The sequence below is a fragment of the Bos indicus genome, chromosome 3, assembly GCF_029378745.1.
Source record: "Bos indicus isolate NIAB-ARS_2022 breed Sahiwal x Tharparkar chromosome 3, NIAB-ARS_B.indTharparkar_mat_pri_1.0, whole genome shotgun sequence".
Taxonomy (NCBI): domain Eukaryota; kingdom Metazoa; phylum Chordata; class Mammalia; order Artiodactyla; family Bovidae; genus Bos; species Bos indicus.
Window position 1 is genome coordinate 10,820,095 of NC_091762.1, and position 24,621 is coordinate 10,844,715.

Here is a 24,621-nt window from a genome sequence, read left to right on the forward strand (position 1 = left end):
AGCCCAGCTTTGCATGAGATGTTCCCTTGGTATCTCTAATTTTCTTGAAGAGATCTCTAGTCTTTCCCATTCTGTTTTTTCCTCTATTTCTTTGCATTGATCACTGAGGAAGGCTTTGTTATCTCTCCTTGCTATTCTTTGAAACTCTGCATTCAGATGCTTTTATCTTTCCTTTTCTCTTTTACTTTTCACTTCTCTTCTTTTCACAGCTATTTGTAAGGCCTCCTCAGACAGCCATTTTTCTTTTTTGCATTTCTTTTCCATGGGGATGGTCTTGATTCCTGTCTCCTGTATAATGTTATGAACCTCCTTCCATAGTTCATTAGGCACTCTGTCTACCAGATCTAGTCCCTTAAATCTATTTCTCACTTCCACTGTATAATCATAAGGGATTTGATTTAGGTCATACCTGAATGGTTTAGTGGTTTTCCCTACTTTCTTCAATTTGGCAATAAGGAGTTCATGATCTGAGCCACAGTCAGCTCCTGGTCTTTTTTTTTGCTGACTGTATAGAGCTTCTCCATCTTTGGCTGCAAAGAATATAATCAGTCTGATTTTGGTGTTGACCATCTGGTGATGTCCATGTGTAGAGTCTTCTCTTGTGTTGTTGGAAGAAGGTATTTGCTATGACCAGTGCGTTCTCTTGACAAAACTCTATTAGTCTTTGCCCTGCTTCATTCCGTATTCCAAGGCCAAATTTGCCTGTAACTCCAGGTGTTTCTTGACTTCCTACTTTTGCATTCCAGTCCCCTATAATGAAAAGGACATCTTTTTTGGGTGTTAGTTCTAAAAGGTCTTGTAGGTCTTTATAGAACCATTCAACTTCAGCTTCTTCAGCATTACTGGTTGGGGCATAGGCTTGGATTACTGTGATATTGAATGGTTTGCATTGGAAATGAACAGAGATCATTCTGTCATTTTTGAGATTGCATCCAAGTACTGCATTTTGGATTCTTTTGTTGCTCATGAAGGCTACTCCATTTCTTCTAAGGGATTCCTGCCCACAGTAGTAGATATAATGATCATCTGAGTTAAATTCGCCCATTTCAGTCCATTTTAGTTTGCTGATTCCTAGAATGTTGACGTTCACTCTTGCCATCTTCTGTTTGACCACTTCCAATTTGCCTTGATTCATGGACCTAACATTCCAGGTTCGTATGCAGTATTGCTCTTTACAGCATCGGACCTTGCTTCTATCACCAGTCACATCCACAACTGGGTACTGTTTTTGGTTTGGCTCCATCCCTTTGTTCTTTTCCATCAACAGAAAATTGGATTAAAGATTTACTGAGCATGGCCCTGACCATCAGAACAAGATCCAGATTCCCCCTGTCAGTCTCCCCCATCAGGAAGCTTCCATAGGCCTCTTATCCTTCTCCATTGGAGGGCAGATAGACTGAAAACCACAATCACAGAAAACTAACCAATCTAACCACATGGACCACGGACTTGTCTAATTCAATGAAACTATGAGCCATACTGTGTAGGATCACCCATGATGGACAGGCCATGGTGAAGAGTTCTGACAAAATGTGCTCCACTGCCGAAGGGAATGGCAAACCACTTCAGTATTCTTGCCTTGAGAACCCCATGATCAGTATGAACAGAACAGTATCAGTGATTTGCGATTCCTGAAAAATAAAGTCTGTCACTGTTTCCATTGTTTCCCCATCTATTTGCCATGAAGTTATGGGACCAGATTCCAATGATCTTAGTTTTCTGAATGTTGAGTTGTATGTTAACTTTTTACTCTTCTCTTTCACTTTCATCAAGAGGCTCTTTAGTTCGTCACTTTCTGCCATAAGGGTGGTGTCATCTGCATATCTGAGGTTACTGATATTTCTCCTGGCCATCTTGATTCCAGCTTGTGCTTCATCCAGCACAGTGTTTCTCATGATGTAGTCTGCATATAAATTGAATAAGCAGGATAACCTTGACATACTCCTTTCCCGATTTGGAACCAGTCTGTTGTTCCATGTCCGGTTCTAACTGTTGCTTCTTGACCTGCATACAGATTTCTCAGGAGGCAGGTCAGGTGGTCTGGTATTCCCATCTCTTTCAGAATTTTCCACAGTTTGTTGTGATCCACACAGTCAAAGGCTTTGGCTTAAGCAATAAAGCAGAAGTAGATGTTTTCTGGAACTCTCTTGCTTTTTCAATGATCCAGCAGATGTTGACAATTTGATCTCTGGTTCCTCTGCCTTTTCTAAAACCAGTTTGAACATCTGGAAGTTCATCATTCACATACTGTTGTAACCTGGCTTGGAGAATTTTGAGCATTACTTTACTAGCGTGTGAGATGAGTGAGATAAGGGTGAATGTTTTAGGTTCTATTTAAACCAATAGATAGCTTATAGAAAATCACTCCCAGGAGTTTCAGACCAAAAAAAAAAAAGTAGAAAGATGGCTCTTCCAACTTCTCTTGCCACTGCTACACCAACAACAGGAAACAAGCATTAAGTAGCTGTTGAGGTCCTTTAATGGACCGGAACCTGGTGGTCCGGAGTCGACTGATAAGACAGTAAAGGAGAGAGAAAAAGTCTGTTTTTTTGGTTTACACAGAAAGCCAATAAAGCCCCTGGCATGGGGCTTGCTCTGTTCACGGCGGCCTTAGGTGCCCTCTCGATGGGGTGAAGGTGCAGAGCGCCTTCTTGAGAGGGTCTTAGAAGCCTGGGAAGGAAAGTGAACTCAGAAAGTCTCTGTACTCCAAAGAAATAGCCTGAGAGAGGGAGGGAGGGAGGGGGAGAGAGAGAGAGAGAGAGAAAGAGAGAGAGAGAGAGAGAGAGAGAAAGAGAAAGCAAGACACGGGACCAAAGCTCTGATGGAGCAAATGTGTTTTCAGCAACAAGGTGTGGGCATATATACTGTAGTTATTATCAGCAAAGATAAAGATTAAAATTCCAGACTTCCAAACATAGGTGATCCATATTAAAAATAGAGAGAAAGAGTTGTAAATAATCACTTTTACCATATGGTTCACAAGAAGGAAGAGGGTACTTATCACCTTACAGAAAAACTAACGAAGGATATACCTGGATTCTTCAGCCCCAGGGAGAGGCTTGCCTCTCCTTTTAATTCCTGAATATTCAGGAATTAATAAGGAACAGAGGATTCCTGACAGATACAAAACAGCACACAGGAAGCCTCCTGTTAAATGCTTTCTGACAAGTAGCCAGATGACTCATCTTACTTCTCTTATATTTGAGAATCATTCAAGTGAATATAGATTTTTAATGACCCACATGTAAGTCTTCTGGATAAAAAAGTTCTAATCTTGGAACTCTTTTCATCTACCAACATTTATAATAAAAAAAAATTAGAGTGTAACCTTGCCATAATTTGTTGTTTTTGAGTAAGATATTTACAGGAAATAAACTGTTTTCTCTGACTGAGGAAATCGAAAGCTAAGAACATTGGTGGGAGGAGTCTGAATACTGTTTCATAACGTTCTCCTCTCTGGGAAAGCACCGTATGAGGCAGCCAGCACTAAATCAAGGGTTTTGACTAGTCAGTTCCCCTTTTCCCTGTTATCTTTTAAAATTTATTTTCCCTCTGCCCGTCAGGAGATTATACAATTCTGCAGTTCAGTCTCTAAGAGCTTTACTGATTTATTATCCTACTTAAAATAAACAGTGATTCTTGTATTTCTAAAGATAACCTCAAGATCTGGACCACTGTGGAAGACATCCCACTGAGGTAAGATGAGTAGGAATTCTTGTTGAGAGCTCTGGGTATCTGGTTGGTAACCTCAAGAGGACAAGGGGAGCTTTAGTCATAAAGAATTTGGGGGGAATGGATTGGTATCAACTATATTCAGAAAAGTGAAAACAGCAGTAACTTGATTCTAAACATTTACTGCCTAGGCAAATAATAGACATTTCATTCTACCACAACTGAAGCCTGAACAAAGGGAGATGCATGTTGACAATAGAAGATATTCAAATGTACTCCCCAGGCAACTATCAGCGTGAGTTATACTTAGAGACAGTACTTACTTTCCTTCCCTAAAAGATGCACAGGAAACTTAGTGGCTGTGGTGGGGGCCTGGGTAAAAGTCCAGATAGGGGCATGATAAAATATCATAAAATAATATTGAGTAAAAAACAGAACCAGATATAAAACTATATTGTGTGATATTATCCTAATTTTTGAAAACACACACACACACACACACACATACACAGAGCAGAGCAGATAAGTTTCAATTTCACAAATGCAGTTATACAAAACATGGCTTCTTTACCTCCCTCAAGACAGTTAATTTTTCTTTCAGACTTCTGTACCTGCTGCCGGAGTTGTTATTTCACTCTCCTTTAGAATTACTTTCTGCTTTCCTGAAAATTAATGACTTTTTTCTGGTGGCACAGCATAGGAGAGATGCAGGGAGAGGCAATTACAAGCAGATTTCTATTGTCTACTTTTAGAGCTGTTTAAAGACTTTCTGAATGACCTGGTGCAATAATATTTTATATGTGCTTGACTAGAATATAAGATTTTTAATATTCATTTCAGAATCTTCTGTATGTTAGACAATTAAAACTGTTTTATCTCCCTAGGAGTTGTACCTTTTATCATTGTGTTGTGCTCTGATGATATTTTTTATTTCAGATCTGTTTAAAGCCAGATTACATAGATAGATTGCTTTTCTTTTAGGTACTCTTTACATATTTTAGGTAGTCTTTTCATATTTAGGTACTCTTTATCATATTATATCTCCGGGAGTTGGTGATGGACAGGGAGGCCTGGCGTGCTGCGATTCATGGGGTCGCAAAGAGTCGGACACGACTGAGCGACTGATCTGATCTGATGATAAAATATTTTTCTTTTATTTTCCCACCATCAAATAATCTTCTGTTAAAAATACATTGGCAGATTTCCTAAATTCAAGTTGACCAAGTTTTCACTTAAGTTTAACCACTTAGATTCTTTGTGTCTATGCTGACAGTTAACATATATTTTCTTGTTTCTTCTATTCATTTCAAAGTATGATACTTCTATATTCTTTCTTGATTTTTTTTTTTTTTTTTCTGAGGGGGAGGAGTTAGCATTTTTGGTTTGGCTTTTTACTCATACCCCTATCTTACTTAACGTTTAAGACAAATATGTTAGTGTACTGTCATATTCTTTGTCTTTCCTCCCTCCCTCCACCATGTTGATATACTTCCTGCTTCTTTTTTCTTTAAACTGAGCTTATTAATTTTAAGGCATAGATAGACACACCTGATCAGGTTAAGTTTTCACTTTTATTTACCTTTCAGCTTACAGTTTTTCTTGACTTCCTTATATGTGGTGTGTATGCTCAGTTGCTCAGTCGTGACTTTTTGTGATCCCATGGACTATCACCCACCAGGCTCCTCTGTCCATGGAATTTTCCAGGCAAGAATACTGGATTGGGTAGTCATTCCTTTCTCCAGGGGATCTTTATGACCCAGGAATCAAACCTGTGTCTCTTGCGTCTCCTGCACTGGCAGGCAGATTCTTTATCACTGAGCTACCTGGGAAGCTCCAGCTTCCTTATATATTAGCCTTTTATTGACTAGTTACTTCCAATAGATGTCTCCATGTGATCTTTGCCTGTCAAAACTACTAAGGCCTTGAATACAGGAAAATAGTTTTTGAAATCCTCATATTTAAATATCATTTTGACTAGATTAAAAATCCTACTCTAAAAATTATTTTTCCCTTGAGGTAGATGGGCAGTACCTTGTCTAATACCCCTGGGACTAGATATGTTGTAAAATTCCGATCTGGAAAGTTCAGAAAATGCTATTTAACTACTGAATCTTATTTATTATTTGGGGAGAAGGGGCTAAAGTTTGCATTTTATTATTTTTCTTCCAGTTTTTTTGAGCCATTATTGACATACACCACCGTATAAATTTAAGATATACTGCATAGTGATCTGATTTATACACTGCTGCTGCTGCTGCTGCTGCTAAGTCACATCATGAAGTAATAAGCACAATAACTTTAGTGAGCATCCATCATCTCATATAGGTGCAAAATTAAAGATGTACAAAAATTTTTTTTTCTTGTTATGAGAACTCAGTTTACTCTCACAATAACTTTCATATATAACATGGAGCAGTCATAATTATATTTATCGTATTGTACATTACATCCCTAGTACTTATTTATCCTATAGCTTTGAAGTTTGTACATTTCGCCTACCTTCATCCAATTTCCCTTCCCCCACCACACCCTGATTACTGGTTACCATCTTTTGCTATGAGTTTGTTTTTGCAATATAATTGACCTAAGAAATTGTGTTGGTTGCTATAACATGACATAGTGATTCGATATTTCTTTTTTTATTTTAAGTGTATTTATTTTAATTGGAGAATAATTACTTTGCAATATTGTGATGGTTTTTGCCATACAGCAGCATGAAACGGCCACAAGCATACACGTGACCCCCCATCCTGAACCCCACTCCCACTTCCCTCCCCACCCTGTCCCTCTGGGTTGTCCCAGACCATTGGGTGTCCTGCTTCATGCATAAAACTTGCACTGGCCATCTATTTACATATGATAATGTACATGTTTCAGTGCTATTCTCTCAAATCATCCCAACCTCACCTTCTCCCACTGAGCCCAAAAGTTTACTCTTTTTCTTTTCTTTTTCCTTTTCAGTATTCTTGCCTAGAGAATCCCATGGACAGGGGACTGTGGCAGGCTACAGTCCATGGGGTCTCAAAGAGTCATACACAACTGAGCGACTAACACTTTTCACTTGCTTCTTAGAAGTATTTTTTAAATCATTTAATAATTTTTAATCCCTTTAGATTGATAGTTATTTAATCCAAATTTCTAGGCTAGTTTTTTGTTTATATGTATGTGTGTGTTTAATGTATATATATATATATATATATATATATAATACACATATAACTATATATATATACACATATATGGCTTTTTTTTTTAACCTTTTTAGGATCTCTTGCACTTAAATTACACACATAACAGGATTAATCTATTTAAAGCTGAAATACGGGTGCATTATTCTCTTTCTTCAAATGGCTACTAAACACCTGGAGCCAGGCCACAGGGTCACCATATGTTGGTTTTCAATTTTCCTTTGGGTGATACAATGATAAGTAACCTTTCTAATCAGCGATGCTCCTTCTTGACCTCTTTAGTGCTATGCTTTCCCCCTTGGCCATTAGGATCCTTTATTGCAAACAGCTGTTGAGAAATGTTACCAATAGGATAATGAGGACAAAGAGAATGTTTCATATCCAGAACCAGGGACCCAAGATGTTATACCCTTAGGATTTCACAAGGGCAGAAAATTTGTGTATGTCTCTTAATTGATCTTTAGAGTTGTTTAAGAAATTAAAAACAAAAACCATCTAGCAGTAAAAAAAAAAAAAAAAAAAAAGTTTACTCTTTACATCTGTGTCTCCTATGCTGCCCTGCATGCAGGATCATCGGTACCATCTTTCTAAATGATATTTCTATACATTTCAAACCAATCACCATAAGTCTAGCTATGATTGTCACCATACATACTTGTCACCATATTACATTCTTATTGATTATATTCCCTACACTGTACATTTATATTACATTATGTACATTATTACATTATATGCATTACCTACACATGACTCATTTATTGGCAACTGGAAGTTTGCACGTGCTAATCTCCCTCACCTATTTCTTTGCTTCTGCTATACTCTGCTTCTGGAGAACATCTATTTGTTCTCTGTACCTATAATTGTTTGTTTTTGATATGTTTGTTCATTTGAATTTTTTAGATTGTACATCACATGAAATCATAAAATATTTGTCTTTTTTTCTGTCTGGCTTATTTCACTCAGAGTAATATCCTCTAGGTCCATCCATGTTGTTGCACATGGCAAGATTGCATTTTTTTTTAATGACTGAGTAATAACCCATCATATATATTTGCCATGTCTTCTTTATCTGTTCATCCACTGATGGGCATTTAGGTTGTTTCTGTATTTAGGTTATTGCAAATAGTCCTGCCATGAACATTGGGGTGTGTATATGTTTTCTAATAGTATTTTTTTTTCTAATTTTATTTTATTTTTAAACTTTACATAATTGTATTAGTTTTGCCAAATATCAAAATGAATCCGCCACAGGTATACATGTGTTCCCCATCCCGAACCCTCCTCCCTCCTCCCTCCCCATACCATCCCTCTGGGCCGTCCCAGTGCACCAGCCCCAAGCATCCAGCATCGTGCATCGAATCTGGACTGGCAACTCGTTTCCTACATGATATTTTACATGTTTCATTGCCATTCTCCCAAATCTTCCCACCCTCTCCCTCTCCCACAGAGTCCATAAGACTGTTCTATACATCAGTGTCTCTTTTGCTGTCTCGTACACCGGGTTATTGTTCCATCTTTCTAAATTCCATATATATGCGTTAGTATACTGTATTTATGTTTTTCCTTCTGGCTTACTTCACTCTGTATAATAGGCTCCAGTTTCATCCACCTCATTAGAACTGATTCAAATGTATTCTTTTTAATGGCTGAGTAATACTCCATTGTGTATATGTACCACAGCTTTCTTATCCATTCATCTGCTGATGGACATCTAGGTTGCTTCCATGTCTTGGCTGTTATAAACAGTGCTGCGATGAACATTGGGGTACACATGTCTCTTTCCCTTCTGGTTTCCTCAGTGTGTATGCCCAGCAGTGGGATTGCTGGATCATAAGGCAGTTCTATTTCCAGTTTTTTAAGGAATCTCCACACTGTTCTCCATAGTGGCTGTACTAGTTTGCATTCCCACCAACAGTGTAAGAGGGTTCCCTTATCTCCACACCCTCTCCAGCATTTATTATTTGTAGACTTTTGGATCGCAGCCATTCTGACTGGTGTGAAATGGTACCTCATAGTGGTTTTGATTTGCATTTCTCTGATAATGAGTGATGTTGAACATGTTTTCATGTGTTTGTTATCCATCTGTATGTCTTCTTTGGAGAAATGTCTATTTAGATGCAGAGAAAGCCTTTGACAAAATTCAACATCCATTTATGATAAAAAAACTCTCCAGAAAGCAGGAATAGAAGGAACATACCTCAACATAATAAAAGCTATATATGACAAACCCACAGCAAACATTATTCTCAATGGTGAAAAATTGAAAGCATTTCCTCTAAAGTCAGGAACAAGACAAGGGTGCCCACTTTCACCATTACTATTCAACATAGTTTTGGAAGTTTTGGCCACAGCAATCAGAGCAGAAAAAGAAGAGGAACCCAAATTGGAAAAGAAGAAGTAAAACTCTCACTATTTGCAGATGACATGATCCTCTACATAGAAAACCCTAAAGATTCCACCAGAAAATTACTAGAAATAATCAATGGCTATAGTAAAGTTGCAGGATATAAAATCAACACACAGAAATCCCTTGCATTCTTATACACTAATAATGAGAAAACAGAAAGAGAAATTAAGGAAACAATTCCATTCACCATTGCAATGGACAGAATAAAATACCTAGGAATATATCTACCTAAAGAAACTAAAGACCTATATATAGAAAACTATAAAACACTGGTGAAAGAAATCAAAGAGGACACTAATAGATGGAGAAATATACCATGTTCATGGATTGGAAGAATCAATATAGTGAAAATGAGTATACTACCCAAAGCAATTTATAGATTCAATGCAATCCCTATCAAGCTACCAACAGTATTCTTCACAGAGCTAGAACAAATAATTTAACAATTTGTATGGAAATACAAAAAACCTCGAATAGCCAAAGCGATCTTGAGAAAGAAGAATGGAACTGGAGGAATCAACCTACCTGACTTCAGGCTCTACTACAAAGCCACAGTTATCAAGACAGTATGGTACTGGCACAAAGACAGAAATATTGATCAATGGAATAAAATAGAAAGCCCAGAGATAAATCCACGCACATATGGACACCTTATCTTTGACAAAGGAGGCAAGAATATACAATGGATTAAAGACAATCTCTTTAACAAGTGGTGCTGGGAAATCTGGTCAACCACTTGTAAAAGAATGAAACTGGACCACTTTCTAACACCATACACAAAAATAAACTCAAAATGGATTAAAGATCTAAAAGTAAGACCAGAAATTATAAAACTCCTAGAGGAGAACATAGGCAAAACACTCTCCGACATACATCACAGCAGGATCCTCTATGACCCACCTCCCAGAATATTGGAAATAAAAGCAAAAATAAACAAATGGGACCTAATTAACCTTAAAAGCTTCTGCACATCAAAGGAAACTATTAGCAAGGTGAAAAGACAGCCTTCAGAATGGGAGAAAATAATAGCAAATGAAGCAACCGACAAACAACTAATCTCAAAAATATACAAGCAACTCCTACAGCTCAACTCCAGAAAAATAAACGACCCAATCAAAAAATGGGCCAAAGAACTAAATAGACATTTCTCCAAAGAATATATACAGATGGTTAAAATTTATTTATTTTTTAATTGGAGGTAAATTGCTTTACAATTTTGTGTTGGTTTCTGCCATACAACAAGGTGAATTGGTCATAATTGTATGTATATCTCTTCTTTCTTGAGCCTCCTTCCTCCCCCAACCCCACCCCTCCAGGTGGTCACAGAGTGCCAGGCTGGGCTCCCTGTGTTATGTAGCAACTTCTCACCAGCTATCTGTTTTACACACGATACTGTATATATGTTGATGCTACTTTCTCTATTTGTCTCACTATCTCTTTACCCCTCTATGTGCACAAGTCTGTTCTCTACATCTGTGCTTTCATTCCTTCCTTGTGAATAATTTCATCGGTACCATCTTTCTAGACTCCATATATATGTGTTAACATATGATATTCGTTTTTCTCTTTCTACTTCACTCTGTATAATAGGCTCTAGGATCATCCACCTCATTAGAACTGACTCAAATGAAGAGTTAGAGCTTGAGCAAATTCCGGGGGATAGTGAAAAACAGGGAAGCCTGGCATGCTGCTCTTCATGGGGTCGCCAAGGGTCAGACATGACTTAGTGACTAAATAACAGCAAATGGTGTTTAAAAGCGTTCTAGTTTCAACAATTTTTTTTGTTCTATTCTGTGAAAAATACCTTTGGTAGTTTGATAGGGATTGCATTGAATCCGTAGATTGCTTTAGGTAGTATAGTCATTTTTAAAATATTGATTCTTCCAGTTTAGGAATATTCATCTGTTTGTGTCATCTTTGATTTCTTTCATCAGTGTGTTATAGTTTTCTGCATACAGGTCTTTTGTGTCTCTTTAGGTGGTTCATTCCTATTGCATTTTATCCTTTTTGTTGCAAAGGTGAATGGAATTGCTCCCTTAATTTCTCTTTCTGATTTTTTTTTTCTTTTTGGTTAGTATATAGGAATGCAAGGGATATCTGTGTATTAATTTTATATCCTGAAATTTTACTATATTCATTGATTAGCTCTAGTAGCTTTCTTGTGGCATCTTTAGAGTTTTCTATGTATAGCATCAGGCTTCCCATGTGGCGCTAGTGGTAAAGAATCTGCTTGCCAATGCAGGAGATGTAAGAGACACAGATTCAATCCCTGGGTTGGAAAGATACCCTGGAGAAGGGCATGACAACCCACTCCAGTATTCTTGCCTGGAAAATCCCATGGACAGAGAAGCCATGTGGACTACAGTTCATAGGGTCACTTAAGAGTTGGATTCAACTAAAACGACTTAGTATGCATGCTTGCATGTATAGTATCATGTCTTCTGCAACAATGAGAGTTTTACTCCTTTTCCAATCTGGATTCTTTTTATTTCTTTTTCTTCTCTCATTACCGTGGCTAAGACTTCCAAAACTATGTTGAATAATGGTTGTGAGAGTGGGCACCCTTGTCTTGTCCTGATCTTAGAGGAAATAATTTTAGTTTTTCACCATTGAGAATAATATTTGCTATGGGTTTGTCATTTATGGTCTTTATTATGTTGGGATAGGTTCCTTCTATGCCAACTTTCTGGAGAGCTTTTATCATAAATGGATATTGAATTTTGTTGAAAAGCTTTCTCTGCTTCTATTGAGATGATCATATAGTTTTTAACTTTCAGTTTGTTGATATGATGTATCACATTGATTTGCATATATTGAAGAATCCTTGCATCCCTGGGATAAACCCCACTTAATCATGTTGTATAATGCTTTTAATGTCTTGTTGGATTCTGTTTGCTAGAATCTTGTTGGGGATATTTGCATCTCTGTTCATCACTGATATTGGCCTATAATTTTCTTTTTTGGTGGTATCTTTGTCTTGTTTTGGTGTCAGAGTAATGGTCACCTTGTAGAACAAGTGGGACGTTTCCTTCCTTGGCAATTTTCTGGAAGAGTCTGAGCAGGTTACATATTACCTCATCTCGAAGTGCTTGGTAGAATTTACTTGTGAAGCCATCTGTCCCTGGGCTTTTGTTTATTGAAAGATTTTTGATTATGGTTTCGATTTCAGTGCTCATGATTGGTCTGCTAATATTTTCTATTTCTTCCTGGTTCAATCTGGAAGGTTGTACTTTTCAAAGAATTTGTCCATTTCTTTCAGGTTGTCCATTTTATTGGTGTATAGTTGCTCATAGCAGTTTCTTATGATCCTTTGCATGTCTGCATTGTCTGTTGCAACTTCCATTTTTTTCATTCTAAATTTTACTGATTTAAGCCTTCTCCCTTACTGTCTTGATAAGTCAGGCTAACAGTTCGTTAATTTTTTTTTTTTAAATCTTCTCAAAGGACCAGCTTTTAGTTTTTTTTTTTTTTTTTAATCTTTGCTATTGTCTCTCTCATTTCTTTTTCGTTTATTTCTGCTCTGAGCTTTATGATTTATTTACTTCTCATAACTGGGCTTTTTTGTTCTTCTTTTCCTAGTTGATTTAGGTGTATGGTTAGGTTATTTAATGTTTTTCTTGTTTTTTGAGTTAGGCTTGTATTGCTGTAAGCTTCCCTCTTAGCTGCTTTTGTTGCATCCCATAGGTTTTGAGTTATTAAGTTTTCATCATTATTTGTTTCTAGGTATTTTTTATTTCCTCTTTGATTTCCCAGTAACCACTTGGTTATTCAGAAGCATATCATTTAACCTTTATGTGTTTGTGTATGTGTTTGTGGTGGTGTTTACAGTTTTTTTTTTTTTTTTTTCCCTTGTAGTTGATATCTAATCTTATGGCATTGTGGTCAGAAAAAACATGCTTAATGCAGTTTTATTTTTTAAAAATTTATCAAGGCTTGATTTGTGATCCAAGGTGTTATCTATCTTGGACAATGTTCTGTGTGCACTTGAGAAAAAACATGAAAACTGTTTTTGGATGAAATGTCTTATAGCTATCAACTATAGTCCAGTGTATCATTTAAAACTTGTATCTCTTTATAAATTTTCTGCCTGGATGATCTGTCTGTTGGTGACTGGAGTGTTAAAAGTGTTTAAAAGTCCCCCACTATTACTGTGTTACTGTTGATTCCCCATTTTATAATTATTAGCATTTTCCTTATGTACTGAGGTGCTCCTATGCTGTGTGTGTATATATTTATAATTATTATATTTTCTTCTTGGGTTGATCCCTTGATCATAATGTAGTGTCCTTCCTGTCTCTTGTAATGATTTTATGTTAAAGTCTATTTTATCTTATATGTATATTGCCACCCCTACTTTTTCCATTTTCATGAAATACTGTTTTCCATCCTTTACTTTCAGTCTGTATGTGTTCCTAGGTCTGAAGTGGGTCTCTTATATATATAGGAACCTTGTTTTTTTATCAATTCAGCCAGTTTGGTTGAAGCAATTGGTTCATTTACATTTACACTAATTATAGGAAATGGCAACCCACTCCAGTGTTCTTGCCTGGAGAATCCCAGGGACGGGGGAGCCTGGTGGGCTGCCGTCTCAGGGGTCACAGAGTTGGACACCACTGAAGCGACTTAGCAGCAGCAGCATGATCCTATTACCATCATTTACTTTAGTTTTTTTTTTTTTTTTTTTTACTTTGTTTTTGTAGGTCTTTTCTTTCTCTTGTGTTTCTTGTCTAGAGAAGTTCCTTTAGCATCTATTGTAAAGCCGGTTTTGTGGTTCTGAGTTGTCTTAACTTTGCTTATCTGTAAAACTTGATTTCTCCATCAAATCTGAATGATAGCTTTGCTTGGTAGAGTAATCTTGATCATAGATTATTTTTCCTTTCATCATTTTAAGAATATCCTGCCACTCCCTTCTGGCCTGTAGAGTTTCTGTTGAAAGACCAGCTGCTAGCCTTATGGGAATCCCCATATATGTTATTTGTTGCTTTTCTATTGCTACTTTCAATATTTTTTATTTGTGTTTAATTTTTGTTAGCTTGACTAATATGTATCTTGATGTGTTTCTCTTTGTGTTTGTAGTGTATGGGATTCTGAGCTTCCTGGATTTGGGTAGCTATTTACTTTCCCATGTTTGGGAAATTTTCAACTATAAACTCAAATATTTTTTTCATACTGTTTTTTCTTTTTCTTTTCTTCTTCTAGGATCCCTATAATTCAAATGTTGGTGTGGTTAATGTTGTCCCAGAGGTTTATGAGGCTGTCCTCATTTCTTTTTTCTTTATTCTTCTCTACTTCAGTTATCACCACCATTCTATCTTCCAGTTCACTTACCTGTTCTTCTGTCTCAGTTATTTTTTGGGTTCCCTTGAGTGCATTTTTAATTTCAGTTATTGTGCTTCTCATTGCTGATTGTCTATTCTTTATTTCATTGAGATCCTTGTTACACATTTTTTGTGTCTTCTCAGTCTGTGCCTCTTCTATTTATCTGTGCCTCCATTTTTTTTTGGAAGATTTTGGATTATCTTTACTACCATTACTCTGAATTCTTTTTTAGGTAGATTCCCTGTTTCTTTATTTGTTTGATCTTATGGGTTTTTACAATATTCCTTCATCTGCTGCCTGTTTCTCTCTCTTTTCAACTTGTTTGATTGATTGTATTTGCCATCTCCTTTCTACTGGTTGCAAGGTCAGGTTTCTCTTATTTGTGAAGTCTGCCCCCAGTGGGTGGGGATGGATCTGTGCTTGTGAAAGTTTCCTGTTGGGGAGACTGGTGTCTGTCCTGGTGAGTGGAGCTGCATCTTGTCTCTCTGGAGGGCAGTGCCGTGCTCAGTGGTTTGTTTTTTGGGGTGTCTGTGGGTTTGGTATGGCCTTGGGCAGCCTGCTGCTAATGGGCAATGTTGTATTCTTGTTTAGCTGATGGTTTGGTATGAGGCATCTGACACCGAACTTGCTAGCCTTTGGGTGGTGCCTGGTCTTAGTGTTGAAATGGAGACCTTTAGGAGACTTCCCACTGATTAATGTTCCATGGGGTCTGAAGTTCTCTGGTGATCCAATGTCCTGTACTCTGATCTCCCACCTCAGGGGTTCAGGCCCAAACCCTTATTATCACCCAAGACTCCACAAGGTATACAGCACAGAAAGAAAGAGATAGAAGGAAAAAAAAAAAAAAAGTGTGTGTGGTATGTGTGTGTGTGTGTGTATATATATATATATATATATATATATATGGATATATATATAGATATACATATATAAAGATATACTATATATAAAGTGTGTATATAAAGAGTGATAGTAAGAAGAATGTCCTCCTCAGTCTTCTGTCATCCTCACCACACAGTGAGCATCAGCCAATCTGTCTACTCAGGAAGCCCTCCAATATTTCTAGGAAGCTGGTCTCTGGACATGCTGTGGGCACTGTGGGGTCAGTTCACACTCACATCTGGCCTAATTCCAGCTTGTACTTGCTTCCAAATCCCATAATTGCCCCCAAAGTCCACACTCTCAAGCTAATTGTGGATACTTAATCCATTGCACCTGTGGCTGCAGAAATAATTTCCTTCTTCTTCCTTGGTCACACAACCTCTGGTACTCAGCTTTGGTTTTGGCCCTGCCTCTGGTGCCTCTTTAGTTTTAAGTCTAGATTTAAGGGACTAGATCTGATAGACAGAGTGCCTGATGAACTGTGGCTAGAGGTTTGTGACATTGTACAGGAGACAGGGATTAAGACCATCTGCAAGAAAAAAAAAATGAAAAAAATCAAAATGGTTGTCTGAGGAGGCCTTACAAATAGCTGTGAAAAGAAGAGAAGCAAAAAGCAAAGGAGAAAAGGAAAGATCTACCCATTTGAATTCAGAGTTCCAAAGAATAGCAAGGAGAGATAAGAAAGCCTTCCTCAGTGATCAGTGCAAAGAAATAGAGGAAAACAATACAATGGGAAAGACTAGAGATCTCTTCAAGAAAATTAGAGATACCAAGGGAACATTTCATACAAAGATGGGCTCAAGAAGGACAGAAATGGTATGGACCTAACAGAAGCAAAAGATATTAAGAAGAGGTGGAAAGAATACACAGAAGAACTGTACAAAAAAGATCTTCACGACCCAGATAATCATGATGTTGTGATCACTCACCTAGAGCCAGACATCCTGGAATGTGAAGTCAAGTGGGCCTTAGAAAGCATCACTACATACAAAGCTAGTGGAGGTGATGGAATTCCAGTTGAGCTATTTCATATCCTAAAAGATGATGCTGTGAAAGTGCTACACTCAATATGTCAACAAATTTGGACAACTCAGCAGTGGCCACAGGACTGGAAAAGGTCAGTTTTCATTCCAATCCCAAAGAAAGGCAATGCCAAAGAATGCTCAAACTACCTCACAATTGCACTCATCTCACACACTAGTAAAGTAATGCTGAAAATTGTCCAAGCCAGGCTTCAATAATACATGAACTGTGAACTTCCAGATGTTCAAGCTAGTTTTAGAAAAGACAGAAGAACCAGAGATCAAATTGCCAACATAGGCTGAATCATTGAGAAAGCAAGAGCATTCCAGAAAAACATCTATTTCTATTTTGTTGACTATGCCAAAGTCTTTGACTGTGTAGATCACCACAAATTGTGGAAAATTCTGAAAGAGATGGAATACCAGACCACCTGACCTGCCTCTTGAGAAACCTATATGCAGATCAGGAAGCAACAGTCAGAACTGGACATGGAACAACAGAGTAGTTCCAAATAGCAAAAGTAGTACGTCAAGGCTGTATATTGTCATCCTGCTTATTTAACTTCTATACAGAGTACATCATGAGAAATACTGGGCTGGAAGAAGCACAAGCTGGAATCAAGATTGCCAGGAGAAATATCAATAACCTCAGATATGCTGATGACACCACCCTTATGGCAGAAAGTGAAGAGGAACTAAAGAGCCTCTTGATGAAAGTGAAAGAGAAGAGTGAAAAAGTTGGCTTAAAGCTCAACATTCAGAAAACTAAGATCATGGGATCCAGTCCCATCACTTCATGGCAAATACGTGGAGAAACAGTGGCAATTGTGTCTGACTTTATTTTTCTGGGTTCCAAAACCACTGCAGATGGTGATTGCAGCCATGAAATTAAAAGACACTTACTCCTTGGAAAAAAAGTTATGACTGACCTGGACAGCATATTAAAAAGCAGAGACATTACTTTGCCAAAAAAAAAAAAGTCCATCTAGTCAAGGCTATGGTTTTTCCAGTAGTCGTGTATGGATGTGAGAGTTAGACTATAAAGAAAGCTGAGCACTGAAGAATTGATGCTTTTGAACTGTGGTGTTGGAGAAGACTCTTGAGAGTCCCTTGGACTGCAAGGATATCTGACCAGTCAATCCTAAAGGAAATAAGTCCTGGGTGTTCATTGGAAGGACTGATGTTGAAGCTGAAACTCCAATACTTTGGCCACCAGATGCGAAGAACTGACTCATTTGGCAAGACCCTGATGCTGGGAAAGATTGAAGGCAGGAGGAGAAGGGGATAACAGAGGATAAGGTGGTTTGATGGCATCACTGACTCAGTGGACATGAGTTTGAGTAAACTCTGGGAGTTGGTGATGGACAGGGAAGCCTGCTGTGCTGCAGTACATGGGGTTGCAAAGAGTCAGATGCGACTGAGACCCTGGTGTCTGTTCCCTCCCCATACACAACAGGGTGGAAGTAGCAGCTTATTAAGCCTCACTTACCCAGTTGGACTGGGAAGAGGGAGAGGTATTCAGACATAGTTATGGTATGTGGGGAGTGCCCACTGTGGCTGAGATCTGCCACAGTGTATTTCCCCCCCATCGCCACAGTCTGAGGTGGAATGTGTATTTCCCCCCCATCGCCACAGTCTGAGGTGGAATGTGTATTTCCCCAGGGGAATTGGTCCCAGGTCTTTGGTCCCTCAGCAGGGCAAAGTTGCACAGATTCCCAGGAAGGTATGAGCAGTGACTTGTACCTGAATGCAGCTTGATGGCGGCTGTAAGCCCTGAGGTCAAGACTGCAGTGGCCTCCTGTCCCCTACCTCTGGCATCTACACTGGTCAATCCCTCCTCTGGGATCACAAATGCCGTGATGTGTAGTCTCACCTCTGGCACTTATGCCGGCTTTGGGATATCTATCTCTGGGGTTGCGGTCCACAGCCATGGCTCATGCCACTTACGGCACTCACAAAGGTGACGTCCTATGATCTGCGAGCATGTAGTGTTGGAGGGTCTCTTGCCTCTGTGGCAGGCCCAGGATTTTCCCTGGACTTCCTAAGCTGTCATACTAACCCCCTCAGAGTATCTTCATAGCAACTCAACCCCAGTAATCTCCATAGGGTCCAACCCCCAAAACTTGAACCTCAGCACCCAACCCGCACTCACTGCAGTGAGCGTGCAAACAGTCTCGACTGGAAAGTGCTGATCAGCAATGATATCTGGGGTGAATCATCTCCATTCTGCCTGCTGAGGACCTTTTGATGTGTTTCTCTCTGAGGTTCTGAAGCTCTGTCCATCCCTGCCCATGAAGGGGTTTCCGAGTATGAGGAAACTTTTCATCCTTCTTGGCTGCTCCCCAAGGCACAGGTCCCTGTCCCAAGTCCTTTGTCTCTTCATTTTTCTATATGTTCTGTCCTACCTCATTCTGTGGAGGTTAGCTTGCCTTTTTGGAAATCTGGGGTCTTCTGCCAGTGTTTAAAAGTCTTCTTCAAGAGTTGTTCCATATGTAGATGTATTTTTTTTAATATATATATAAATGTGGGGAGGAAGGTGATCTCTCCATCTTGCTCCTCCACCATCTTGAAAGTTCCTCCTGTATATTAGTTTTGTATCCTTCAACTTAAGTGAATTCATTGATGAGTTTTAGTAGGTTTTTTGTGATGTCTTTATCTCATCTGCAAACAGTAACCATTTTAAATTTACCTTTGCAATTTGAATTCCTTTTATTTCTTTGTTTCTAGTTTGATTGTTGTGACTAGGACTTCTAATAATACGTTAAATAAAAGTGGGGAGAGTGGACATCCTTGTCTAGTTCATATATATGTGATTATTATAAGTTGCTGATCTAAGTTTAAATACATTTTAACAACACTGCATTTCCTCCCCATTACCATGTTTAAAATTTTGACATCATAGTTCACAACTTTTTGTTTTGTATATCCTTTAACATCTTATTGCATATATAGATGATTTGACAAATTTTATCTTTTAACCTTCCTACTAGCTTGATATATTACCTTTACTGTATATTTACCTTTACTAATAAGATTTTACCTTTTATGTTTCTTTACTTTTTACTTGGAAAAGTCCCTTTAGCATTTATTTTAAAGCTGGTTTGCTGGTGCTGAACTCTTTTATATTTTGCTTACCTATGGAACTTTTAATGTTTCTGTGAAATCTGAATAAATGCTTTGCCAGCGAGAGTATTCTTGGTTATAGAGTTTTCTTTTTCATCATTTTAAACATATCACGCCCCTCTCTTCCTGTCTGCAGAGTTTCTGCTGAAAATTCAGCTGATAGCCTTAAGGAAATTCCCGTGTATGTATGTTGTTTTTCCCTCTCTGATTTTAATATTTTCTCCTTACTTTTAATGTTTGCCAACTCAATTACAATGTATCTTAGCATGGTCTTCTTTGGGTTTACTCTGTTTGGGACTCCATATGCTTCCTGGACCCAGATGTCTGTTTCCTTACTGAAGTTAGAGAATTTTTTAACTACTATATCTTTAAATATGTTCTTTGCCCCCCTTTCTCTCTATTCTTCTCCTGGGACCCACTGTAATGATATGATGAATGATAACATGCTTGACGTTCTTCCAGAGTTCTCTTAAACTGTCCTCAATTTTTTTCTTTTTTTATTCTGTTCCGCTTCAGTGATTTCCATTATTCTGTCTTCCAGATCAATGGTCTTTTCCACTGTACTGTTTAATCTACTGTTGACTCCTTCCGCTATATTTTTCATTTCAATTATTATACTTTTTGTCTCTCTTTGATCTTTGTATTTTCTAATTTTTTGTTAAAAACTTCTAACTTCTCACTCTGTATATCCCATCTTCTCCCGAGTTTTTTTTGAGTGTCTTTAAGATTGCCTATCTCCATTTCACTGACTTCTTTTGAGGTTTTAGCTCATTTCCTCACTTGAAACACATTCTTCTGTAGCCTCATTTTTCTAACTTCCTCCTTTATTTCTGTGTATTTGCTACATTTGTTACATTTCCTGACCTTAGAAAAATAGTCTTTTGTTGAACATACCCTCTTTGTCCCTCCAGTGCATCCCTTCTGGTCACCAGAGCTATAAGCTCTGGGAGCACAAACCCTACTGTGAATTCTGTTTGTGAAGGGTCCAGGTTGTGTTTTCCTCATGAGACTCTAACGCCTGATGATCTGAGGTGGAGCTGAGATGGTGACACTAGTGCTGCAGAGCGGCTGCAAATGCAGACTATCTTTAGCAGAGAGGTTTGACTGCACAGAGACCATAATAAATCAATTGCTTGCAGACGTATCAAAACCCTTTTAGTGAATGGCAAAAGACAAGCTGCATCTGGTGGCAGGTTTTATAGTGGTAAGTGAGTTGATGTACTTTAAGTCAGAATTCAACACTTCTTTTAGTCCTCATGTGGCCTGCCCAGTATTTTATTTACCACTACCAACCAGGTCTCTTTTCCTCACTGTGTGCTAGTCTTGGTCACAATTTTTGTAAGTCCATAAGTTAACCCTTGCCAAAATGATTGAAATACAAATGTCACTGGAGAGCCCCTTTGAAAAGTTGGAAAGACCCAATGATGAGACAGCAGAAGAATCTTAAGATTGTAGGCAGAAAGAAAACTGGATTTAAAAGAAAGTACCAAGTCATCTTAAATTACAAGCTCATTGCACAGGTAATTCACATTCTCCAAGCCTGCTTTGTATAATATGTGGTGACTAACTATCCAACGAAGCCATGAAACCTTTAAAACTTCCTTGCAACATAGAGAAAAAACACCCTGCATTAAACATCGCCTTTGGATTTTTTCAAAAGAAAAACATATTACACAAAGAAAAGAAACAATTTTTGTAGGCCAGCACTTCATCAAATATGTCTGAACTGAGAAGATCATTCTTAGTGGCTAACCACATTGCTAAAGCTATAGTGGCTAACCACACTGCTAAAGCTAAGAAGCCCTTTACTGTATTATTGGTGAAGAGTTGATCCTGCCTGCTGCTAAAGACATTTGTTGTGAACTTTTAGGAGAGGCTGCAGTTCAAAAGGGGACACGTGTTCTTCTTTCAGCTAGTATCATAACTGGATGAGCTGATGAAATAGCAGAAGATATTGATGCACTATTGTTAGGATTAATGAGTCACTCTGGTACCTAATCCAGACTGAATTGTCTACTGGAGTGGGTTGCCATGCCCTTCTCCAAACTTCAAATCTCCATACATTCTGGTGGAATATCTGGAGATTGCCTCAAAAGCATTGAAAAGCCTGCTTCCATTTTCAACATCCTATCTTTGTGGAGCAGAGTTTTCTACAGTGACCAGAACCAAAATGAGATTACAGAGTAGACTGAGAATAAGCAACACACTCTGAGTGTCACTGTTTCTCATCACTTCCAAATGGGACTATCTATGTACTAATGTGCTAAGTTGCTTTAGTCATGTCTGACTCTTTACAACCCTATGGACCATAGCCCACCAGGCTCCTCTGTCCATGGGATTCTCCAGGCAAGAACACTGGAGTGGGTTGCCATGCCATCCTCCAGGGGATCTTCCTAACCCAGAGACTGAACCCATATCTCTTATGTCTCCTGCATTTGTAGCACCACCTGGGAATCCCCACTAGCACCACCTGGGAATCCCCAGTTAGTTGCAGGAAAACAAGCTCAGTTCTCCCACTGATTCTGCATTATGGTGAATTATATAATTATTTCGTTATATATCACAGCATAATAATAATAGAAACAAAGTGCACAATAAGTGTAATGTGCTCAGATCATCCTGAAACCATCCCTCCACTCCAGTTTGTGGTCTATATAAAGGTATAACACTATATGTTATTTTTCTCTTGTAGGCACATCCCTAATTTGAGAGATGGGGAATGACTACAAGAAAATTGTCCTGCTAAAAGGATTTCAGCACATCAATGACAAATGTTTTAACATGATTAAGTCTTTACTGGCCCACGATTTAAAACTGACTAGAAAAATGCAAGATGAATACGACAGAGTTAAAATTGCTGACTTGATGGAATTGAAGTTCCGAGGGCCTGACTGTGTTGACAAGCTAATAGAGTTGGTCAAAGAAATAGATGAAATTAAAGACCTTGCCAAAGTTCTTAGAAAGGAGAAGTTAAAAGGTAACTGGAAGAACCCTTATTTCTCACTCTCTCTCACTGACCTCAACTTTGACCTTGAATTGGTCAAAGTTTAGACCTCTCTTTCCCAACTTGAGACTCAGCAGCCATGACAATGGTAGCATTTTAGATGCCAAGAATTAACAACTTAGAGGATGTGTTTCCTACAAAGAGATCTGATGTGTTTTAGAGGGTGTATTTTGGGGGTGTGGGCAAAGAAAATACTAAGAGTTGATGAGAAAGTCTGAGGCTTCCATGCATTAGAAAGTTTAGACAATGAAGAAACAAAGTTAGAACATGTAGGTTTTTGAAGTATTTAAATCAGTTAATATGCATGCTCTATCATCACATTTACTTCATCATTTTTATACTTTCTAGAAATAAATATGAAACAGTACTTAAGCAAAAACCTACCTCTCAGAGATGTGAAGAACTCACCTCTTATAAAACCACCAGATTAGAAAACATATTTGAAAAAGTGGAATCCAGTATCACCATTTTGTCCCATCACAAGTTAGACTACATTTTCCTTCTTTGGTTTCAGTAATTCAAATAGATCTTCTATAGGTGTTGACCCATGACTAGCATCATGAAAGTTTAGTTTATTAAGAGGAAGATAAAGAATATGAGAGTTGTAAAAGGATTTGACTGAGATAGATGAGTCCAGAGGATAGGATGAATATGCTTGTTGTACAGGGGACAAGAAAGGAAACCACTGAGGATGTTTGAGACAGAATCTGTATCTATGTTGCTACTTTTGGCCACCTTTGGCCAAGTGAGGCTAATGCAGTAGAGGTAGATACAGCCATACCAAGATCCACCAGCAGGAACTGAGAGGAAACACTGTTGAAGGTGCTTCATGTATCTCGACCAGCTTCTTTGGATTTACCATGTTCTCTTTTATGACATCAGTTATAAAGAAAAACAAGGCAAAAGGAGCAACTCCAGCACAAAACCAGAATACGTCCAGTCTTGGGCAATCCACATCCACTGCAAATGAAGCTTTGGGATCCGAATCAGTCAAGGATACACCTGTGAAGGTAGGATGGCTAAGGTTCCACAGAAGGAGTTTTTACTATGGCTTTTTTTAATGAGCTCTTAGTTCTTTATTCATTTCTCAATGTAAATAGAAGAATCAGAGAAAAGGGGAACCGGGGCAAAGTGAAAATGAGTTTCAGAGTCAGTAAATTAATAGGTAGTGACTACCCACTATGTTTCTGAACTACTGTGCACTTTAACTTATATAATATAATTCTGATTGATGGAAATATGGAATCATTACTCCTCTTCTAGAAGTATATTAAAACAGCAATCATATTAGGAAAACAGTTTACCAAAGTTTGCCAAAGCTTACCCAGATAACCACGATGGTATGGTCACTCACCTAGAGTGAGACATCCTGAAGTGTGAAGTCAAGAGGGCTTAGGAAGCCTTATTATGACCAAAGCTAGGAGTTGATGGAATTCCAGCTGAGTTATTTCAAATCCTTAAAGAAGATGCTGTTAAAATGCAGCACTCATTAGGCCAGCAAATTTGGAAAACTCTGCAGTGGCCAAAGGACTGGAAAAGGTCAGTTTTCATTCCAATCTGAAATAAAGGTAATGCCAAAGAATGTTCAAATTACTGTACAATTGCACTCACTTCACATGCTTCCAAGATTATGCTCAAAATCCTTCAAGCTAGGCTTCAGCAGTATGTGAACCAAGAACTTCCAGATGTACAAAGCAGATTTAGAAAATTCAGAGGAACCAAAGATCAAATTGCCAAATACTGCTGGATCATAGAAAAAGCAAGAGAATTCTAATAAAAAGAAACATCTCAGATGGTAAAGAATCTGCCTGCAATGCAGGAGACCTGAGTTTGATTCCTGAGTTGGGACAATTTTCTGGAGAAGAGAGTGGCAAACCACTTCTGTATTCTTGCCCAGAGAATCCCATGGACAAAGGAGCCTGGTGGGCTACAGTCCATGGGGTCAACAAAAGTTGGACATGACTGAGTGATTAACACTTTAAACTTTGAACTGTGCTTCAC

General features: G+C 38.2%; 1 protein-coding gene across 2 annotated transcripts in view; it reads left to right on the forward strand.

The window, feature by feature from the left end:
• The first annotated feature begins 3,452 nt into the window (after nucleotides 1-3,452).
• The window catches only part of IFI16 (interferon gamma inducible protein 16), a 46,931-nt gene continuing 25,762 nt past the window's right edge, over nucleotides 3,453-24,621 (forward strand). Inside the window, exons 1-3 of one of the 2 annotated variants that reach the window (XM_070783907.1) lie at nucleotides 3,453-3,696; nucleotides 22,309-22,593; nucleotides 23,503-23,630. In XM_070783907.1, coding sequence (XP_070640008.1) covers nucleotides 22,329-22,593; nucleotides 23,503-23,630 — 393 coding nt within the window. In that variant the 5' untranslated portion in view covers nucleotides 3,453-3,696; nucleotides 22,309-22,328. The remainder of the gene's footprint in view (nucleotides 3,697-22,308; nucleotides 22,594-23,502; nucleotides 23,631-24,621) is intronic. The other variant, XM_019988414.2, reaches the window with a different exon arrangement.